General features: G+C 39.3%; 2 protein-coding genes across 3 annotated transcripts; one reads left to right on the top strand and one right to left on the bottom strand.

The window, feature by feature from the left end:
* Window positions 1-3,507: 3,507 nt before the first annotated feature.
* On the bottom strand, window positions 3,508-11,055 carry TRMT2A (tRNA methyltransferase 2 homolog A; the record flags this gene model as incomplete). Its single annotated transcript, XM_082007531.1, has 11 exons — window positions 3,508-3,796; window positions 4,116-4,212; window positions 4,426-4,542; window positions 5,014-5,089; window positions 5,698-5,820; window positions 6,872-6,983; window positions 7,613-7,728; window positions 7,980-8,094; window positions 8,961-9,142; window positions 9,623-9,731; window positions 10,451-11,055. The coding sequence occupies 11 exons, from the start codon at window positions 11,053-11,055 to the stop codon at window positions 3,508-3,510; spliced, it is 1,941 nt and encodes a 646-aa protein (XP_081863657.1).
* Window positions 11,056-13,585: 2,530 nt separating this feature from the next.
* Window positions 13,586-21,568, top strand: RANBP1 (RAN binding protein 1). 2 transcript variants are annotated; one of them, XM_082007501.1, is made up of 5 exons: window positions 13,586-13,896; window positions 15,721-15,878; window positions 17,795-17,923; window positions 19,924-19,989; window positions 20,975-21,568. In XM_082007501.1, exons 1-5 carry the CDS (start codon window positions 13,694-13,696, stop codon window positions 21,094-21,096), a joined length of 678 nt encoding a protein of 225 aa, XP_081863627.1. In that variant the 5' UTR covers window positions 13,586-13,693; the 3' UTR covers window positions 21,097-21,568. The 2 variants fall into 2 exon arrangements, with proteins under 2 accessions (XP_081863627.1, XP_081863626.1); XM_082007500.1 differs by having other exon boundaries at window positions 20,972-21,568.
* Window positions 21,569-22,544: the final 976 nt, after the last annotated feature.

Below are 22,544 nucleotides of genomic sequence, written 5' to 3'. Positions count from 1 at the left end.
CAAGCAGTTATTACTGTTTGTCCCTTTTTGTTGTTTTTTTCTTTTTTTTTTTTTTCATGAAGACAGGGCTTATATCTTCTATGCCTAAATGTATTACTCTTTTAGGTAAGTTTTACTTCAGCTTACATGTTTTCAGCAGAAAAACGTGTACTTGGATGGCACTGTAAAAGACAAATCACCCTTGTAGATCTTTTTATTTTTCTGAAATCAGAATGTCAATGCATTTGCAGGTCACCTGCAGAATATCTATAGATGCCTCGCTTACAAATTTGTTTTCATTATTTTTAAGAGGATTGCTGTATTACCTCAGTCTGCCACTATCAGAATCACAAGGTGACCATTGCCCTTAATTAAAACACCCAGAGATTTCATTGTGAACCAAAGCCTAGAACGTATATTATGCATTCTAAACAAAAACAAACAAAAAAGATGGTATTAGACCTTGCTGCAGCCTTTAACTGGAGAGATGTCCAGAAAATAGCGCAATAACTGCTGGAACAAACAACTTAACTGCTGTTTATGTCATTGTGAAGTATTCTTGTGTTTTAATGTTTACTATTGTTTGGAGTGTAACAGTCTTGCATTTGCACATAAGCACGAGCTGCTGTGATAGAGGATAGATCATTGCATTAACTTCAGCTTCTGCATGAACACTTACAGTGTGATTCAAGATGTATCCTAAACTTGTCTTGTAACTCTTGTGTGTTTTCTAGGTAATCGGCTGTAAAGGTTTAGATCTTGATTGTATGAATGCATAAAACAACTCTGCTGCTTTTGTCACTGATATTTGTTACTTATCCCTTCTACATCCAGAGGAGGATGGGTATTTTTATAGGGATGGAGTGTATTTTTAAGAACTGTTCCATCCTTTGGAAATCAGACAGTTTTTGCTTTGCATATTATGTGCTCTTGACAAAAGTGTGATATATTGACTTTAAGGATTAAATTAGCGTGCATTCAAATCTTTATGGTACTGATGGAAAACTTACTGTGACTTCCAGTGAATAGTCAGATGCTACCTATTTAAAACACCAGTCATCCAGCTTTTTCTTACGTATTTATTAAACAAAACTCATGAAGTTGGGTACTCAGAAGTTTGGAAAGACTATTATGCATAAACTTAACTCTTATATGTAAACTTCCACTTTCCTGTGATGCTGTTAGGCTTTTTACAAATATATTTGTAACATCAAAGTATTTAAAAGCATCATGATTACCTTATTAACTCTCTAGACTGTACTTTGGTTCTGGAGTAAAATTCAGGAAGTGATAGCCTTCTAACTTTCCATGGGAAGACATGTGAAGCGCAAGAAGCCATGCTGTTGTCAACCAAATAAAATGATCTGTTACAGTATTCTGATGCGTATCTGAGAAAGGAAACAAAATTCTTTCTTATTGCCCAAGTAGGTAACAATGGTTGCTGTATGAATTGTGTTGGGTGCAGTTGCTTGATGCCAGTGCTAAATTGGTACAACTATAAAGCCTCATTTTCACTGAGCCTCTGCTTGCTTTTTTTTTTCTGCACAATCATATAATCCTATGTGTTTGGTCTTTGAGTACTACATGTGTATTTTTCAGACAATTAGTTTTGAGCAATAAAGTTTGATATTATAAAATGCTCCAGTGTGATCAGTATTATGATAGCTTAAGCATACTTAGAAAAAGGAACTTTTATTCCTTGATTCCTGTATGTATTTTTAAATAGAAATTAAATCAGCGCAGGCTCATTTCTTATGAAAGTACTTCTCACTTTTTTTGTCAAGGAATTGAATGTTTACATGGTTAGCCATCACTTGGAATGAAATTAAAACTTTTTCTTGAATTGAAATTTGTATTTTTACTTAAATGATGTCACAGTTGGAAATGACACAACACAAAGTTGCTGGGTTTGGTACCTGTTGTGGCAGGCCTACCTGACTGGAAAGGAGGAGCTATCAGCAAGTCTGTGTGCTGCAATAATAAATTTTTTGTGCAGTCTGTATTAAATGTACATTAGAAGTATGTTCAATAACTTGAGATTTAAAATGGTTCTTCCTTCTAACAATCAGTATTAGTGTCTATTCTTTAGCGTGGATCACAGTCCGTGAAATTAATGCTAGGTGCTGAGCATCTGTATGGAAGTATGAATCCTGACTAGAGAGCAACTTTTCGCAAGGGTAGGAGTCTCGCCCAGGTTTGTCTTCACACCCAGTAACATACATTGGAAGTGCAGATTAAGGCGCTGGGTGATGTCATTAAGTAGTGTTTGCTGCTGTGACCTGGCTGTTTGCAATAGATGCTTACCGTGTTAAGGTTTTGCATTAAATACAGCTGCCTTTTTCTCTTACTGCACAGGGCTCCGAGTACTGGAGAGGAGATCCTTTTGAGTCTAGGGCAGAGCTTTGGTAGAAAGAAAGAAACACTGTGCCAAAAGCCTACTTCAGTTATAACCTCAACCACTGAGTAAGCTGAGGTAATATTCCTGTTGCTGTCTTACTCTCGCTGAATTACACATCATTTCCATAAATATATTTTCCATGATGCTGAGGTTAGCCTTTTTAAAGCTACTACAGGATCAAAAAGCCTCAGTGAGGCTACAGAATTTCCTAGAGATGACTGTGACACAGGAGGTACTTGACCAAAGGTACCCACTGAGTAGGCTTACTAACAGTCTGAGGGGAAAATGAAGAATGTCTTACTTCTTCCTGCCAAGATGGATGGCCCTGACTGGTGTCTGTACAGTTAATTTGTGGCTGTAAGCTTTCACTGGTGAGGGTAGGCCTAGAGTGAAGTCATGTTGGCTTTACTTGTATGTTGTAGGAAATGATCCAAGAAAGTAGTTGTATTGTCAGTGACACTACAGCTATGGAAATTGTAGCCTATTTATTAGAATAAGAGTTTGTTGCTTCCTAGTGAAGTTAGTAAGTGATTTACGGAAGGTCTAAGATTGCTGAAACTTTACTAGCTTATTCAAAAGACACAGCACTGTTTAGACAGGCTAGAAGAGCTGAAAAAAGTTCATACTGACAGTTACAGGTTCCCTGTAACAAGACTACGTGCTCTGGGACTGGGTACTGCATTCAGTCAGTCTGCGGGGTCCTCCTCACTGCTCAGTTGCTTAGTAGTTGTTGGTAAATAGCAGCTATTCACTAACACTTCAAGTATGGCGTATTCTATTCACACTGGAAGGGATGGTGTTGCATTAAAAATGAGCCCAGCTTTCAAATAGTTGTATCTGAATATAGTTGTGAGATACTTTATTTAAAGCTACATTTCAACTGTTTAAAGAGCGAGACCACCATACACACTACTTCAGTCACCTAAATTTCCCCCTGAGGGCAGGAGAAGAAAACCAGGATTTGGCCTAATAGTACATAATGAAATTTAACTCAAATTAGTATGATGAAATAACTTGGAAGCCTTGCAACTACTCTGTTGTACAGAGATTTACTGCTTGGATGTAACAGAAACAATGTTACTGAAGCTGTTAACAAGCAAAAGTAGTTTCTGGAAAGTGTCTCTAAGGAGTCACGTTGATTCTGTCTCTTCAAATGCAGTATCTATATGTACAGAAGTTGCCTGGCTTGCATCAGTGTTAGATGCCTTGGTGCCATCCAAGCATTCTGAGTCATATCCTGCTGTTGTGACTTGAGTAGCATTGGGCATTGCTTCAGCTGAGCTCCCGTTGGCATACTCCAGCCTTTCAAAGAATATCAGTAACTCGCAATGCCTGGTCTGAGGGAAGAGATCCACAGCCATCGCTTTAATAGGACGGAAGGAGGCTCCTTTGACTCTATTGGAAGGAGCACGGCAGAGGCTTGATGGGAAAGGGACAGAAAGAGGAGGAAGAACTGTATTAACATTTTAGTATACTGTTCATCTAAGAAAGGTTTTTCTTCCCCAAGCCTCAACTCCATGCTAGGGTTATTCACCACCCCTAATATTGCCATTATTACTTGCATATTGGGTAATACAATTCACAAGCTTGCTTGTGTTCCAAGCTGTCAGCTGCTTCTGGTGAAAGGTAAACCTCAATGAATATGGCTTAAAAATAAAAATCTAGCGATAGTCCCCCTCCCCAGGTAGCACATATTTTTCTTCTTACAGTTACTTTACTTAATGCAAGAACTACTCACTCCACAAAGTTATTCATTGCGGCTCTGGGATTGCAGGATACATAGATAAGCTTCTTCAGATGTTCAGCTCTTCTAATGGCAAGAATAACCTTGGAATCTAGATGATCAAAACCAAAACAGCTCTTTACTAGCTCTGTCTGCAGCAACAGACTTGCTACAGGATTCCCAGTTATTCTCCAGCGTGAACAAAACTGCTGCACTACCCAGTTGCTGCAGGCTATACCCGAAGCTTCCTGCTTAATTTATTCCATTGGTGTTTTAAACACCAGCTAAAAGAACAGACTTAAAACTTAAGAGAAAGTAAACTTACGCAGCCCTGCTCGTGGCGGATCTACAATAGTAATCAGGTTCTGAGGAGCTAACACGTTAATTAGGGAAGGAACAATATCTTCAGCCTTCCCACAATGAAATTCAATATTACTCAGTTCTATAAAAAAAAGAAAAGATGTTATCAGAGTGCTCACCTAGTCAAAGCATCTTTCAGTAAACTCGAATTAGACATTAAGTTCTGATGCCTTAGAAATTACAGATTGTTTTGTCTACCCTGAAATCAGTGTAATTTAAACAATTGCTGGTACTTCAGATAATTTAAACAACATTAACTGGACCAAATCAAAACTGCACAAAAAATAGCTACCCTTAACGTTTCATTTATGAGGGCAACTGTGGCTTCAGCTCACTTTTACACTGAAGTGTTTTCGTTTTGGAGAAGCAGCTAGCTGTTAGTTAACAGGAAAATTGATCTCACAGATTAACATGGTATTTGTTTTCAAGAGAGATTAAATGTTTAAAATGGATAAGATTACTATCAACAGCATGTAATTCAAGCTTCTTAGATAACTAACTATACAACTACTATGCTTCTTAACGAAGATTGTTGCATTTTAGCTTAACTAACCATTAATCTGGGCGTTCACTTTGGCATCCTGCACAGCTTCTTGGCAGAGTTCAATTCCAATCACCTTCTTTACTTTCTACAGAATGAAGAGAAAAAAAGATCTATCTGTGGTATGTAAATTAAATTGAACCATTTTTCACAGCAGCAGCAACTAAGTGCTATATATGAATGCTGACTAGTACCCTGTCAGAGAACTACTTGCAGCCAAAAAAAGGCTGAGAAGGCACCTGTGCAAATAAATAGGGACTTTTAGACTGAAACTGTGGGATGAACACCATTTATCCCAGCCTGTATGTGACATACTCCAGTTATGCTGGCCTCTTTCTTTTTTTGGGGGCCAGTCGTCCTTATATGCTCTAGCAAGCTCCGCTCTAAAAATTGTGTGAGATATGTTTTTATTCGTTAGTTAAGATTGGATTCTAATGAATTTTGGCTATCCTACAGAACTACAGCCTCTTTTAACTGAATTAGTTTCAAAATAATTTAGGCTGCTCGACATAAGGGTGAGTTTTCATAATGACTTCGTAAAACAGCTGCAGGCGAATTAATTAGAAATTAAATTTTTTAAAAAAAGATATAATGTGTTTCATTTCAAGTACATCAAGTATTTTCTTTCATTGTAAGTACAATGATATAATCTACTTTTAACAGATGTGGATCTATCCAGCAAGAGAAGTTACCCACCTTTGCCAAAGAAATCCCAATAGTTCCTGTACCACAGCAGACGTCAAGTACAGTGCTCTCCTGGTTCAGTTGCGCCCACTCCCTAATGGCCATATACAAAACTTCTGCAGCTTGTGTGTTTACCTGTGGGGATAAGTGTCAGATAGGTCTACTCCTTCACAAACGGCAAATGTGGTTTAGTGAGTCTCAGGAACGCATGTTTTCTTTTTCTTGCTTCTAAGAAACAAGTCAACTTCACATAGAAGTTAAAATCACGTATAACTGACCTAGACCAGCACGCATTAAGAGATCGCCATTCCATTGTTAAAGTCTCACTCTGTTCTGAGAAGTAATGTTTTGCTACCCATGTTCTAGTAAAAACATGACTCGTTCTACAGTACCTAAAATGTAAGTCTGGAAGCTAGAGGAGACAGCAATCAGAATAATTAAGCAAAATGCTAAGCACTAAAGGAAAGCCCAGACTTTTAATAGTATTTCCTGTCCTTGAAAAAGTAGTAGTAAAGATTCAAAACCAGGAGAATATAACCATAACAACACATTCAGCAAGCTTTATTTTAACCTTGTTTGTAATACTGCTTTAAAGTAAATGCTGTAATTGCACGTTATGGTTCAGGAAGTAGTGTATAAGAAGCTTTCTAAACCAGTGCCTCTAGAGCAAGCATATTCTTTGTCTTAAAGAGCAAGCAAAGCACACTGTATGGAAATAAAAAAGCAGCCTATAATCTATGGCAAATAATAAAAAATACAGTTTAGCTTCAACGTATTTATGATGCCATGTGATAATACACTGCCTATTTTGATACTGTCCATTTCAATGATATGGGCTACCTGCTGTGGCTTTAAAATGTTGGAAGGGAAGAAATAAATTTTTGAAAAACAAAAGTTAGTACTACAAAGATACCTGAACTACATATTGCATGTTCTGTGTACATAACAGGAGGCAAATGCTACTGAACTAGTAAAAAGAAAAAAAAAGTTGTTTTCAACATGTCCCCATCAAGTTTACACTCATTCATTATTTTTACAGATGAACATAACACCAAGTACATAAAAAATTAAGTTTCTAGGTGTATAATATCTTGTTACAACGCATTAGCCAAGCTTAAGGGCACTAGTGCAAACCCAGTTAAATTAACAAAACCCAGTTAAATTAACAACTTCATATCATCCTTACTTGAAAAAATGCATGAGGAGAAATTCTAAATTTGAGGCCAAGAAGTTCTTCATATATGTACTTATCACCAGCCACATGCTCCACAGGCAAGTCTTCCAGATTGGGAGATTTCCTGGGGATGGGGGGCAAAGCACAGAGAGACAAAATACAGGGCGGGGCGGGGGGGGGAAGGAAAGAAAACAAACATGTTTGTAACCATTTTTACCAAAGCTTTAGTCATCTTAAAAATTGCAGTACTACATACTAAGCAGTAATTTATAGCAGGCCAACATTTATCATATCCTTTGAGATACTATCTTGGCCATTTTTTTTCTTATGGTGCACCATTGTTCCATTGATGTGCAGTAGAACCTACGTTGTCTCTAGACTAAAGACAGCATGAGCTTTGGGCTCTGCAGAAGAGGATAAGGAGGTTAAAACATCACATAAAATTGGGAAGAAAGGAGGCAGAAGTTACATGTTGATAACAATAAATATCCATCTACTGCAGTAAACATTTCTATGGCTTGACAGTCAGCAACTAGTAGTGGGTTCACCCACTGAAACTCTACCTGCCTTTATCCAGTGAACACTACAGGAGAAAAGGAAGTTTCAGGAGTCTCTTGTGGAAAAAAATAAGTAACTGTTATTACTAACACTGCTGCTACTTTTATGAAATAGATGAACTAACGGTGTGGAAGTGCCACCTACTGTTCTGTTGCAAACACCAAGAACCCCCCAAAGCAAAGTCAATTCCCTTACCTTTGTCCTTCCTCCACAAAGTACAGAGAAGTAACGCCACTGTCCTTTCCCATCCCTTCTGTGAAGTATTTTGCCAGAGAGATTTTCAGGTCAGCTAGCTCTTCTTTACTTAATTTCTAAAGGTTTCATTTGAAAGAAGGGAGAATAATCATCTTAGTGTCTTAAAGATATCATTTAATACATGCCTTCTATGAGCATATTACTTGTTCATTTCCATGTATCAGATTAGCCTGAAGAGTAGTAATACAAGGTAAACTACACCAAGTAATTATTCTACTTCTCTTTTGCATGCACTATTCATAAAATCAAAGTTACGTAATTTTAAAGCTGTGTGTCTGGACTGCACATTATATATCAACGTAAATACCTGAGGATTAAAATATACGATTGCCATAATGTGGCCATTCCTGCTGGTACGGACTGTGAGCTGTTTCCAGTGACCTTCATAGGTTTCTGGGCTGTAAACGGAGTAAGGAGTTGACCTGCAATTTTCAGAAGCTCAGTTACTTAACAGGGAGCTATTTTTTTGCATAATATTCAACAGTTTATTGAAACAAAAGCAGCTCACCATGCAAAGTGATGAAAAATGTTACCTACAAACAGTCTATATTGATTTGTCAAGAAAACAGAGACTTCCACATCTTAATTAAGAAAGAGACTGATTAATAGATAATAATCTGTCCCTACTTCTCACAATCCTCTTACCTGTTTTAACCCATTCAAAATTATAGATGGGATATAGGCAGCTTCTCACCGCATTCAGAGAATAACGTAACTTTTTATAATGCCTTCATTGGCTTCTGTGCTTCATACCAAGTTCAAACTTTCAATCTTCATTATTCTGAGGTTTCCATTTTTGAGGATTTAATTGCTTTTTAAAGAAACCACTCCTTTTACAAAAAAAGATTGTCGCTTAAATTTGCAACTTTTGTTTTATTTCTTGTTGTAGGAGGATTCTTCTCTTCATCCAAGGAAGCAATTGACCTTTGTTACTTAGATTCCACTTTTTAAAAGCCTTCTTCTGAGTATTTCTTTACAGTTAGTGGAAGAAGCTCTCAAATAACAGACACTTTTTATTGCATACATATACATCTCCTTGCTTGCAATAAAGCTAGGTTTGGCGGGTATCTTCCCTCCATCTCAGAACAGCTGAGCAAGAGCAAGGGAAAAATACCCAGTGATCTTGGCACAAGATGTAAACATCGAAGAATTGCTAAAATTGGGACAGGTGTATCTTAGGTATTAAGGCTCAGAACAAACACTAAGCATTTCATAATATTTAATTTTATAAATACTTTTGAGTAAGACATCAAAACCTTTACAGATAACTCATTTTACTTATGCTCACCTTATGTAGTCTTGGAAAGCTTTTACTACTTTTTTGGCAATAGCAGGAATGTGAATAGTATCAAATGGCTCCACTACAGCACATGTACCACCCTTATATTTGCCAAGACGACAACCCACAGTTTTGTCTTCTCGATTTACACCAATCCCAATCAAGAACTCACATTTGTTGCGATATTCAGTCTAGATTTAAAATAAAGTTATGTAAGATATTTACATAGCACTGATGTGTACATGCCAAGTTTCTCCTCAAACAAACCTCATACAGTTAAATGTATTTGCAAATGGACACAGGACGTTTAGTTCATATGGAAGATATTAATGGATTTTGATATATGAGAGCTAACAACAATAATGAGAAAGTATTAATAACTCCTATTATTTAAAGAGCAAAATATTGCCTCTATTGAAGAATGTTCGTATTAACCTACAACACAAGCTTGTAGGGACTGCATATGCATTTTAAAGGTAGACTATCCAGTTAACTGTGATTATTCTGCTTCCTGTAAATATTTCCACATGGTATTTACATGAAAGGCAACAATTCATCATTCATTACAAGAAGTCAAATACTCAGTTTCTCCACTGTCTCTAAAGACTAAATAACTAATTTAACCCTGAACTCATTAACCCCATTCCATACTTCACCTAGGATTATGTTACCTGTAATGGTGATGCTTTCACTCCCTCTACTGGGCAACACAATTTGTTGTACTTCTGCTTCTGCAGGAACAACCAAGGTAATAAAGCTCTGTTGTTACTTCCTATTTCCCTGCCCAAATCAGAAACAAAAATTGTAAAGTATACATTTAGAAAAACTGAGGTTAACAGTTGTTGCACAAGACATTTTTTTTTCTTTTTGTGTATAGGGCATAAAAAAGGATCAAATTATCAGATGAGTATTTCTTCCAGAAGAACTTTTAACAGGCAAACCCCTTCTAACTTTGTAAGAGCTGTAACCTGAAAAATTAAGAGTTAAATGTAGTTATAAAAGGTATGTACTAAATTTATCAATATACACATGCATGAAAAGAATGCCAATTTTATCTACGTGAGTACAGCAAGAGATAGAAGCAATACTTTGATCTACAAAAACCAGTCGTAAAAATTTGAGAGGATTTGTAGAGAGAAAATCCTAATAGTAATTTACTGTCTCTACAGATTGATTACCTCTTACACCATTTGACGGTGCCAATTTTTTTTAAGGGCACAAACATCCTTCTGCTTAGCCCTATGGAACAACAGACCTTAAAATAATACCCCTTCATTTAGCAATCTTTTGAGGCTGACCAAGAGCAGCAATAGCAAGTTTTGTCAGCTGGAACAGTTTTCAAGTCCTAGCATCACAGGTTATCTTTTATTTACTTTTTCAGAGGATTTGTTTTTTGACCTACCTCTATTTTAGAGGTAGCAATTTGTGCAAATTTAGCTATATCCCAACATAAGGTCAAGTCTTGTAAACATCACAGTAGCTTTACAAACAGGAATTACTTTGTCAGCCGCTGCAGCACTTGTTCACATTCCTGCTTCTTTTTGGCCAGCTGCTCTTCGTAGGGCACGTTCCACAGCGGGGTCACGACATCTGCGATTTGCTTGCTGAGAGACTCCTGTCCGCTGGCTTTGGAGCGAGCCAGCCGCTTCACCTCTCCCTGCTCCGTCTCCTCTTCTTTCTTCCTTTTTTTTGCAATCGGGTCAGCTTTCGGCTTGGCAAGCCTAACGCTCAGGTGCCGGCTCTTCCACAAAACCCCATGGAGGACTTTCACGGCCTTGTCCCTCTCCTCCTCGCTCTTAAACGTCACGAACGCGAACGTCTGCTTCCCAAAAAGTTTAATCTTATGAGGACTGAGTCCATATTTGGCAAGGAACTTTTTCACATCATTAAACCCGATGTATTTGGGAAGGTTTTGTATTTCTACTTTATAGATCTCGGAGGTAAATAAGTCTCCCTTAATGTATCTGTACACGTCGGGGGAGGCTGCGGTGCTCTCCGCGGGGTCACCACCACCTCCACCGGCCTTGCTCTCCACTTCAGCCCCATCTTCAGCCTCTGGCACAGGAGCCGCGACGCGGTCGCACCGATCGCTTGCCTCCGCCATGCTCCCGCCAGCCCTGCGGATGCGGCCCCCACAGAGCGGCGCGGCCCTCCCCTCAGCCCGGACACCAAGTCAACCCCGGCCGCGCGTGCTCCGCGCAGACCTCGCGCTTCCTCGTGCCGGGCTCCTGGGGGCGGGGCTGTGGCGTCACCGTTGCAAAAGGATGGGGACGTGGGTGAAAATAAACGTTTTCGGTTTTTTTTTAAATGTCTGCCCCTCGCCTCTACCGTTCCTCGCCTGTGGGGTCAGCTGCGCCGCTTAAAAATAATAACAGCGACTAAAATATTGTCCCCGTCCGTCACTCACGCGGGCGCCATCTTGGATGCGGACGCGGGGTGGCCGCCGCCATGCCGCGAGGGCTGATGGGAAGCGCCTCGGAAACGGGACAACAAAAAAGGCTTCGCCGGGGTCAGGACGGGCCCGGGACGGCGACCGGTGTGCGGGACGGCGACTGGTGCCGCGGGCCGGCACGGTGCTATCTCTGCGCCTGGGTCCCACCATCCGTGGCGTGCCGGGGGCGGGGCAGGAGCGCGGGACTGAGGGAAAGTGGGTGTTTCCCATCGGGCCTTGCGGCAGCAGCGGCGCGGGCTGCGGGAATGAGGTAAAGGCGGGAGGGGCGGGGGCGCGCAGCAGGAAGCTCGGCGGCCAGGCGGCAACGGCGAGCGGAGCGCAGCGAGCCCGGCCCCATGGCGGACACTAAGGTGAGAGGAGCAGGCGCGTTTCTGCGGGCCGAGGAGCTGGGCGCTGAGGGGGGAGGCGGGCGGGGCGGGAAAGCGGAGGCAACGCGGGCCAGGGAGGGGGATGGGGGCTGGAGAATAACGGAAACAGGTGAGGCCCGGCCCGCGGGAGAGGGCCCGAGGGCCTTTTGGGGTGGGGAGCGCGGGGCGGCTCGCAAGAGCCGCAGGGTTTAGGTGGGGGACCCGAGGTCAAGCAGGGCCTGGGGCCGGGAAGGACGAGCTCTAGGCCTTGTCGGAGGGCAGGGAGCGGCGGCGGCGGCGCCGCCTCGTCCCAGCGCGGCGCGGCTGGGGCTGCCCAGCCGTTTCGGGCGGCTCGGGCCCGTGCGTCACCCGGGGCCTGTCCCTTGGCGGAGCCGAGCGTGGGAGGCCGAGGTGGTCCGCTCCCGCTCCGCCTGGCCTGTGTCCCGCGCTGGCGGCGGCCCTTCCCAAGCGTGAGGAAGCCGGAGCCTCTCGTAGGCGCTCGGGTGCTTTTGAGTGATCTCTTTCCACGTTTCCCTCCTTTCTTCTTCTCCTCTCTCCTTCCCGCCCCTCCCCCAGCTCGGCCGAACCCTTCGTGCCGCGGCCCGGCGAGAGGAGTAGCCTCACGTGCTTTATATCGCGGCAAGGCGGGATCCTGCTGCGATAACGGGATGTACGCGCTCTCACGTGCGGCTCTTGTGGATCGTGCTTTTCTCATGGCTTCTGTAATTAACTGGCCAGGCGCAGAACAGATGACGAACTACGATACGGGATGTGCTACTTGGTACTGGAGCAGACAATATGTAAAAGTTTGGCCAATGTTTCTTGTTCTGTTTCTTGAAAACAGATGTGACAATGTCTTTCTTGCTTCTTCTTACATACTGAAACACGGGGGACATAAAACTAATGATAGCTGATGTGATGTTGTTGACATAACCAGAATTTGTTTTGCAACATTTGTTACCCAATTTCCTCTTGCCCCCTTTTTCTTTTTTTTTTAATTATTTATTAAAAATAGACTGCTTCATTTCAGTTGCTTTATGCACATGTGGTGTGTGCCTGCTCTGTAAAGGATATTCAAAATAGAGCTTGTGAGAGTGGGCTCTTTCATCCCTAAAGTGAAAATGGGATTTAAGTTTCTTCAATGTATAGACTTTTTCCTTTCTCTGTTATTCAAACAACAACAAAAAACCCCAAATTAGTTCTCTTGACCCAAGATAGCTGTTTGTGGCCTTATTAAACTTGCAGATGAATCTCCCTTTTAGGCTTCTCTGCTGAATGCTTCTTAGCAGTGCATATGTATGGTATGAGGTATTAGAGATGTTTATCATTTATTTACTAGTCACATACTAAAAACAATTCTTAAGCTTAATGAATGCTATGACAGATCTCTAAATAATGAAGTAGGAAGTAGTATTTTGGCCATTTATCCATAACCTAAAGTTCCCCAAAGAGTCTTCAAGCAAAAAACTTAAATTATTTAATGAGTGTTGCAACTATGCTTCAAAAATATCTTTGTGGGTGATTCTAATACGTAAGAGTAGAATAATGAAGCTCTGAATGTAACATGTCCCTCAAGCTGGGTTAGGTGGTTGCTTTGCTGTTGTGTTTTCTTTTTCCCCATTAATGATAGGTCATTTGCCACTAAGAAATAATAGTGCTTTAGTAGCATGAAATACGTTATATAGGAAAAATAGTTGAAGCTATTATTTTTCCATAACCAAGAGCTATTTCTCTAAGGCCAAGCCTCTGCACAGTAAGAGTGGTAGGACTAAAACATCTAGCACTGCAAGAGCATGTTGGGGTTTTTTCTTAGTATAATTTTATGTTAGCTTTAAAGCCATTTGCTGTCAGCAATAATAACTTTTCTTTGTTGTTACAGGGTGTTTCAGTTACGAAGATCTAATTGCTGAATAGTCGTAAATGTTTTAATTTGAAACAGAGATATGAGTACTTCAGATTTTAAGTACATAGCAAGTTTTGGGTTTTTGGTTTTTTTTCTCTCTCTCCAGGAAACACATGAGGAGCATGATACTTCTACTGAAAATGCAGATGATTCTAACCATGATCCTCAATTTGAGCCCATAGTTTCCCTTCCTGAGCAAGAAATAAAAACTCTGGAAGAGGATGAGGAAGAACTCTTTAAGATGTAAGTAGAATATTTCTGTATATTATCTAATGTGATTATAAAAAGCTAGATAATTCGTTGGGAATCTCTGTGTATGACGTGGTAATCTAAGTTGGTTGTTTACTGTGGTGGCAGAGATTCAGTGGGGGGATGATTGATTAAGTAATGTCCCAAGAAACTCTGAAGTCTGGAACAACGGAAGGGAGCTGATATTACATATCTGGATTTAGTATAGTTTAGCCTTAAAGAAAACATTAACTTGGATAATAATTAGAGGTTTGAACTTGTGTGATCACAGTATAAAACAAGTATTGGAAAACAATGAGATGTATATAATGTTGCTGCTGTTCATCCCCAGTTGGTTGTAAAGGGTGATGTACGACACACTGAAACAATGAAAGCAATAGATGCAGTAGAATATTGAGGCATTTGTGGCAGTATCTTTCTGTTGTCTTAAACAATTTTATCCTTAGACTGGGCTTATTGTCAAATCAGGATAGCTTGCTTAAGTTGTGTGATCTGCTTCAAGAAACATGTAGGCTAAAGGCTTAAGAAGTGTTTGGAATTTGATCCATGATGTGTTTGCTTTAAATAGGTTTAAAAAAATAGTTCTTTTACTTAATGCAGATGGTTATTGTTCATCTGGAAAGGAGATTTGAGTTCTCCTTATACAGATTATGGTAAAAGCTAAAGCGATGGTCTGTTTCTGACAAGTAATGCGGTGAGATCCCTGACCATTAGGCCTTTCTGCATACGTGATGTGCAGTATCAGATGGAAAGAAGAAATATTTTTCTTTAAAAAGGAGCGGGGGAAACAATAGTGTAAGTTCTAGTGGTCTGTAGATTCATTTTTATGTCTAAAAAGGGGTGAAGGAGGAAAGGAATCCTTTTTTTGAATGCTGATGGTTATGATAGTTTAACTTGGGGAAATCGCCTGTTGAGTGCCAGCCGGACTACTTGCTTTAGAAGAAAGTAGTTTGTCTGCATCAGAGCATCTGTTTAGAGTAGCTTGCTCTAACATCTGACACCTTCTTTTGAAGGACCTGGATTATTACAAGTCCCTATCCCTTGTTCTTTTGTAGAAAAGTATATTTTCATATATATCCTGTAGTGTGAGCCGGTGCTTCCTTTCCTATAGCAGTGTCTTAAACTCCTCACTAGCAGAGCTCAGGCTGTCTCTTAGGTCAGTTTTGACTAATGTCCCAAACTACTCCTGTTTCTCTTTTGGCACACTGGCATCTTGAAAGATTAAACAGTGGTGTTCTGAAACAGGTATGTTGCACTGCAGTGCAGCACTACGTTTCCTTTATTCCTGATTTAAGAATAGCAACAACTAGGTTTTTGGAGTTAAGAGGAAATGAGTGACTCTAGAGGGTGAAGCACTTTGTTAACAGTTGATCGAATGCTGGGCTTGGAATTATACGAGAGTCTTCACTTAGCCTCAACCTGCTCAATTTCTTGAATTAATAAATACTGCTGGTTAGATGGAGCACTTGTGTTCATAATGTATATAAGAACTCTAGCTATAGCAAAACCTGTTAATTAGCTACCTTAATTTAAAAGGTTGCCTACAACAGATATGTTTATCATCTCCCTAAAGTGTGTCCGAACACAAAAGTGTGTTAAACCTGTTGAATTTTAGTATAGCTATTACACAATTCCTAATAGCGTGTTATTATATTTGAATTTATCATACCAGTCTCTAAATTTGTATGCTAAAGTAGAACAGGGAACCTTACAGAAGGAATTGTTTTCTTCCTTGTGTGTGGCGTTTAAAAAAACAACTGCTGTTTCAATAAATGTTTCTACATGCAGGCTAACTTCTTAAATTCTCTCTTGTTCAAGGCGAGCAAAGCTATTCCGATTTGCATCTGAGAATGACCTTCCAGAATGGAAAGAACGAGGAACCGGTGATGTAAAACTCCTAAAACACAAGGAGAAGGGAACAATTCGCCTCCTCATGAGGAGGGATAAAACCCTAAAAATCTGTGCAAACCATTATAGTATGTTATACATTGCTATGCTTTTTGTTTTTGTTTTAAAAAATAAGCTTGTAGAATTGTACATTGTAGATTAAGACCTCGGTGTCTTTCCAGCAGCAGCTAGAGAATTGCTGTATGTCTTTAAACCGGCGCCAAATTTATGTAAATGCAGTTGTCTCTTGCTTTGCACACCAGGCTACAAGCATCAAATGTGATGAGTGCTTATTTTTATTAGTGGAAAGAAGTTCTAGCTGGTTTTGGTGATTGCCTGCAAGGCTGAGTCTTAAAGTTTGGGGTTTTTTTCTTCAGTCTCTGGTAGTGTTCTAAAGACACTTTAAAATTTAGCTGGGATAGAGACACATTGTGTGATTGCTCTCGGGGCAGGGGCGGTTATAATGATTAATAAAGTGTAGATAATGTAGATCTTAATACTGTTTAGGATAAGCAATCAATGTATGCTGGCTTTTTTTCATAAAAAGAATGCTAAATAAGCAATCGTAATAACTTACTACTTTGAGCTCAACTTTTGAATTGGTAGAAGCAATCGCTTAACCATCAGAAAACAGATACTGAGGTACTAAACTAATCTGTGGCTGCCTTTTTCTGCTTGTGTAATAAACTGAAATGAATGTGGTATATTCAGCCAACTCATTCAAAAAGAATGTGTATTGAGAACTGATGGAGCAGGAGAGGTTTGTTCCTTTGATCCTCTGAATAAAAATAAACTTGAAAGGGCAAGACAGATTTGAAAGGCAATACGGCTAGCAACAAGTAGACTAATTTGGTAATACTTTGTTACTTGCTTGCTTTGGTAATACTCCGCTTTTGTATGAAGAGTATGTAGTATTCTGTGGAGTTAAACTACATTTAGGTAACTTGAAATAACTTAAGTAGCTTAATACAAATTTGAAGTCAGCAAAAATGCTTGTTTTCTTTGGATAGCTTTCTTCAGAAAGTCAGACTATTCAGAGGACACAGGTGTTTCTGTTTACTAAATGAACTGCCAAATATGAAAGCAGTGTAGTCACCAACCAATAAGAATAAACCTTTTGTTTAGGAAAATAAATGCTGTACATATGCAAAACAGAATTGATAAATTTATAGTGTTCATGCTGAAAGTTTTTGGGGTTTTTTTTGTTTTTTCAAAACATTAAATGAAACAAAATGCAATTTGATCTCTAAACTAAAAATGCCAGAAAGTGAGTATACTTCAGATTTCTGCTGAACTAAATGAAGGACCCACGGGTTGGGGAGAAAAAAAGCCCTGCTTAAACTTTGCACATGTGTAATGTAAGAAGTCTTAGTGTAGTGTGAAAAGTAAGATTCCAACTTCTCCAGTCAGTCAGGTGAAGTAATTGTAGTGTCTTGGAGGGAAAGGGCACCATTTACTGGGAAGGAACAAATAGGCTGAAAATATGCTGTGCACATCTTGCAGCACTATAGAACTCTATAATACCTTGTGGCAGAGCTTTAAACTGATGGGAGAGAAATGACCCTGAAAATTAATTTGATGACTAATTGTAGGAATAATGCTTTTTTAAAAATAATTGTTTGCGACGTAGTATTTTCAGTGTGCAAAAGAAGAACAAATGCTGTTTGTCTGGGTGCATTTTTCTCCTAAACCATTTGACTGTTGTGCTTAGTGACTGCATCTCCCTTGGCATCATAATCATCTGTTTTAAACAAGAATTGAATCAAACTCTCAGTTTCTTAACAATAGGGAATCTAGCATTCTTTTATACAGTAATGGTCTCTCATCATTTTGAGGACAGAAGAAAAAATATATATGGGCACCATTGTCTTTATTTATTCAAAAGTAATTCTGTGTAAAGTGCTTTACGTAACTGTCACAGTCAGTTGTCAATAAGATTTATGAGGGCTGGTGTGGAAAACGTTTACTATTGTGCTGTGTACATCTTTTAATGCTTTCTTTTCAGTCACACCCTTAATGGAGCTGAAGCCTAATGCTGGGAGCGACAGGGCATGGGTCTGGAACACACATGCTGACTTTGCAGATGAAAGCCCCAAGCCTGAACTTCTGGCAATCCGATTTTTAAATGCAGAGAGTGAGTAGACTGGCACTGAACTTGCATTGATTGTATACTGTTATGTTACTCCACATGTCTAAACTCTACTGAAAACCACTGTTGTAGATATGCTATATCTTACCACTGCATGGTAGTGTTAGCTAATTACTGCTTTAGCTGAGAGAAGCGAGTTAATCTCTTAACCATATGTGTTGACAAATAGTGTAATAATTAGGTCTCCAGTGATATTTATAGAGCTTTCTGCCCTAGGCACTTGTTTTTTTTACTTAAACCATTTCATGCAAGTGTAATACCAATTAGAATAAAACTAAAAGCAGTAATACTATGGCGTAGAGATTAATAGATGCAGCTTGCTTTCATTTATCTCAGGTGCTCAGTTGTAGTTAAGGTAACATTTTTGCATTAGAAGCAAGGAAATACTGACCTGAGATTTCTGGTCCATCTGTATTAGCAGAACATAAGATTTTTGTTTGTGGCTCTTTTTTTTTTTTTTTAATGAAGTATGTAGCATCTTCTTTGTTTTGATTAAATGGAACACTCAGTGAAAAGTGCTAGTCAAACACAACTATCCTACTAGTTGGTGGGTTTTTCTGGAGTGACTGCATTGACTACCAGAACAGAAAGTAGGTCTGTAATTATATATGGATCAACTAGTAGAGCTGAATGATAGTGTAGCTTTCCCAACTCCTTAGGATTGAATCCAAGTGGTTTTTTTCCTTGGAAAAACAAAGCAAAATGGAAGAGGAGAAATGTTGTTGTTTCCTGCTTTACCATTTCCCACACAACTTTAGTGTGTTAGCCACCTCTTCTCCCTGCATGCTAGATGGCGAATAAAGTGGCTGTATGTTTTAAAACTAGATGGATTTGCCTACATCTGGGAAGAACTTAGTATATCTTGCTTGCTTCCTTCAAGTCTTCAACATCATATTGTTTAGCCAAGTGAATCTTTGTGATCCACCTGCATAGTGCTGCTTCTTTCTTAATCAAATATGAAATTAAAGAGTTTTGGTAACTATTTGCTCATCTTTGAAAAGTCTTTCCCTCTTTCTGGTAGAGGTTGTTCAGCTTATTGAGTGTTTTGTCTTGAGGGAGAAGTCCTTTTTGCTTGTTTACCCCTTGCAGTACTGACTAAACAGGTGAGAGGTGAACAGACATAAGTATGCCCTTCAACTATCTTTCCTTTTCGAGATGCTTGAAAAGGAATCGATACAAATACTTCCTGGACTAGTTTCATAGTGGCTTCTGAACTCCTGTGGGGCAACAGTGACCTCGTGTGGTCAGTCAGACCGAGCTGGTATACCAAATTACCTTCGTTATAGTTCTGGTGTTAGAAGGTACCTTGCCTGATCCACTTTTGTGTCTTGATGCTTGTATTACTGTGTAGAAACATTACTCTAACTTGATCAACTGCTTGGAATGACTGTTAAATCAAGTGGTGGCTTAGACCAAAACATAATGAACGTTATGCTTCCTATGCTATTGTAGTCAGGAATAGCTTGAGTCCAGGCCTTTCGGTATGGAATATGAACGCTGTACTAATGAAACAGGCTTTATCTTCTGTTCTTGATGCTAAGAGCTCTAAGTTATGGTAAGGATGTGGACATCTTTTAGGGTATAATGTAGCTGACAAGGATAGTAGTTCAAAGCTAATCTTTAGTCTTTTGCACACAGATAGTCATATTAGCAGTCTCTGACATCATATTCTTGTTCCTGTAGGCTAGGGACAGCTGGAAGTTGCAATAACTACAAAACAGTCCCTTCTGGAATTATGTTTTTAAGTATTTTGCAAAATAAACTGCTTTAATAGACATGCTAAAGAAAATAAACTGCTTCTGCGCAAAGAGGTGATTCAAGAATTTTGCATGTCATCTTGTATGATTTTTAAACTAGATTACTCCTAAGTGCCTACAAGTTTTGTTTACGCAAAACTTCTTGGGAATCTTTCCTCAATACTGGAAGTATTCAATGTTAAAAGGAGGTAAAACTAATGAAAAAATATTCTATCTTTACTGAAACAGATGCACAGAAATTCAAGGCAAAATTTGAAGAATGCAGGAATGAAGTAGACAAGAGAGCAAAGAAAGGTAAGGTTAAAAGTTTAAGTGCAGGACCATGCCACTCTTTAGCAGTTTGCGTGGTTATAGACCCCTGGAGTATCATTATGTTTTAGCAGACTCACTCTGTACTGAACTGCAGTCTTCGGTTCAGGTGCTTTTTCTGTCTGCAAGAGTAATAGTTCACAGGAGTGATAATTGCCTTCTTTCTTGTAGAAGGCTGTTACAACTGCTGTTGGGACATTGCTTTTTTGGAAAGGCTAAGGAAGTGTTTGTGGGTTTATAGTACACAAGTGAACCGTGAACACTGCAACCACAGTGATATTTCCTCCTTCCAGTTCCCCTTCCCAAATTCCACAAATATATAATCATGCAAGTAGAATACTTAGTTTTTATAATTGTTAGCTTGTATGAAGTTGCAGCCTTTCTTCACAGGTCTCTTTATTTAATAGATTAATGCACTGCCTCATAGAATTTACTATGTCACAAGGTATCTCACCATGTAAAATAAACACTACTATCTTTCTAAAGTACAGATTACTAGTGGCCTGCAGTCAATGCTCTTCAAGATACTTAGATTGGAATTTTTCAATCTTAAGAACTTCCTATTCCCCAGTTTTAAACTGGGGAACTTGACTTTTGGTTTGTTGGTTAAGATAGGCAAGAAGGTAGGGACTTGAGACATTTACTTGACTGGACACTGTATGGAGTCTGTTACTGGTAGCAGCAAAGCTGACCAAATGTTACATGTTTCTCGGTCGCTATGATTAGGCCATCATTTAGTGATTAAAATAAGCAAGTGGTATTTCTTAAATTCTGACATCTGTGATAACTTCCAAAGGAAAAGGAATTGAATTAATCATTCCAGTGCTCAGTGAAGAATTTCTTTACTTTTGTTCTTAATGCTAGCTGTCTCTCCCCATACCCCTCACCCTCCACTTCTACTCTTTCCTCTGTAACAGAAAAATCCATTACTGCCTGTATGTAACCTTTTTCCTAATCAATCTCTTAGCAGGCACAGACAAAAATGATAGTGCTGATAAAGTTGCTGAAAAACTAGAAGAGCTTTCTGTAAAGGAAGAGAGCAAAGAATCTGAGAAGAAAGAGACCAAGGAAAAAACTGAAGAAAAGCAATAAATCATCCTGGGCCTTGCAGTTTTTCCTTTACTTTTTTCTTTCTTTCTTTTTCTTTTTTTTTTTTTTGTTAATTTTTACAAGGGACTTTATAAGGAACTGAATTAAACGTTCAGGTTGTTTTTTCTAAGCTTTTGCCCTTTTGAAGATGTCTTCAGAAAATCCATTCCCCAGTCATGAAAATGTACTGTGCTAACTTTCTTTTCCATAGTGGAAACACTTATTTATAGTCATCTAAAAGAGTGAATAAAACAAACTTGAAAACAGCATCAGAGGACAGAACTGAGTTTTCTATATACTTTAAAGACTTATGAATACACTTGTTTCCTTGGGTGTTGAGATACATATCATACCTTTGGATTAACTAGATTAACAAACTTTACCAACAGGGAGGATTAAAATTACATACATGTTTCTTACGTGGCCTCTCAAACTGCAATATAAAAGACCTTTCACACTTTTTCTGCTCTGTGTTCCTGAGCAGGGAATTTGCCTGTGATTCTTGAAATGCAGCAGACCTCTGGCATCAGGCGATAGAGCACACCATTAATGATGTTCCATCAGACAGTGAGAAGTCAGGGTCGGGGAGAAAATGTGTTACATGAGACTTGAGAAGTATTTTCCTCTTACAAAACAAAAGCTCTGCTTACACCCCCACCCCCCCCAGCCCCTAATTTGTTAATCTTACAAATGCTTGACTCTAGCACAAAGTTGTTGCTGTGGTCCCGGATCTTCCATGATGGGCTGCTTGCTGACTGAAGGCAGTAGTAGCCTCTTATACTAAGATGTATACAAAGGAACCTTAACTGTGAGTACCTTACTATGATATTTCCCCATGTCAGCACATCGTAAAAGTTGTACTCTTAAAATTTGTAAGTTTTTTCCCAGGGCTTTGGAGCTTGAGTTGTTTTTACAAACTAGAGGGGTTCTAAACTTTTAAGATGCATGGTGGGAGGCTGTCCCTCTTGGAGAGTGGTGGTCTGACGTTCACTTTGGAACAGTTAATTATGTTGTACGCGCCTGAGGGGCATTCTCCTTGCCAGAATGGGCAAACTGATCAAATCTCTTCCCTGCAAATGTTTTCTGTTTATCCAGTTTCAAGTTAGTGAGAGAGAGTAGGAAAATAAACTATAGTAAGCAGTAAAATCAACACAATTTTTAAGTCTGATAGATTAATTGAATTTCATTGTTAACCACTAATACAAGGGTAGTGTTAGGAATAGTGATGGAATTCTATAATACTGTTTCGAAAATAATTATGAAAACTGGATAAAACTTGCTAAACTATAAGACTGTATGATGTTAACATTGGACTGTAAGACCTTTTTATTTTCTTAAAGAGGCTTTCCAAGTAGGTCAGGCTCTGCAGTCTACCTGAAGAAGATGTGGGTTTTGGGGTTGCTTTTTTTTTTAAAAAAAAAGCTTGTCTTTCTACTTAGCACAGCCTTTTG

Source organism: Phaethon aethereus (genome assembly GCF_964289735.1).
Source record: "Phaethon aethereus genome assembly, chromosome: 17".
NCBI lineage: Eukaryota > Metazoa > Chordata > Aves > Phaethontiformes > Phaethontidae > Phaethon > Phaethon aethereus.
Note: the sequence above shows the minus strand (reverse complement) of the source record. Positions and strands in the feature narration are given on the sequence as shown.

Bases quoted from the DNA above. Each gene is read 5' to 3' on its own strand.
- RANBP1 (XM_082007500.1), top strand. From the start codon at position 13,694: ATGAGTACTTCAGATTTTAAGTACATAGCAAGTTTTGGGTTTTTGGTT. The intron at 13,897-15,720 runs GTAAGTAGAATA...CTCTTGTTCAAG, and splicing joins GAGGAAGAACTCTTTAAGAT to GCGAGCAAAGCTATTCCGAT. The intron at 19,990-20,971 runs GTAAGGTTAAAA...TCAATCTCTTAG, and splicing joins AGACAAGAGAGCAAAGAAAG to CAGGCACAGACAAAAATGAT.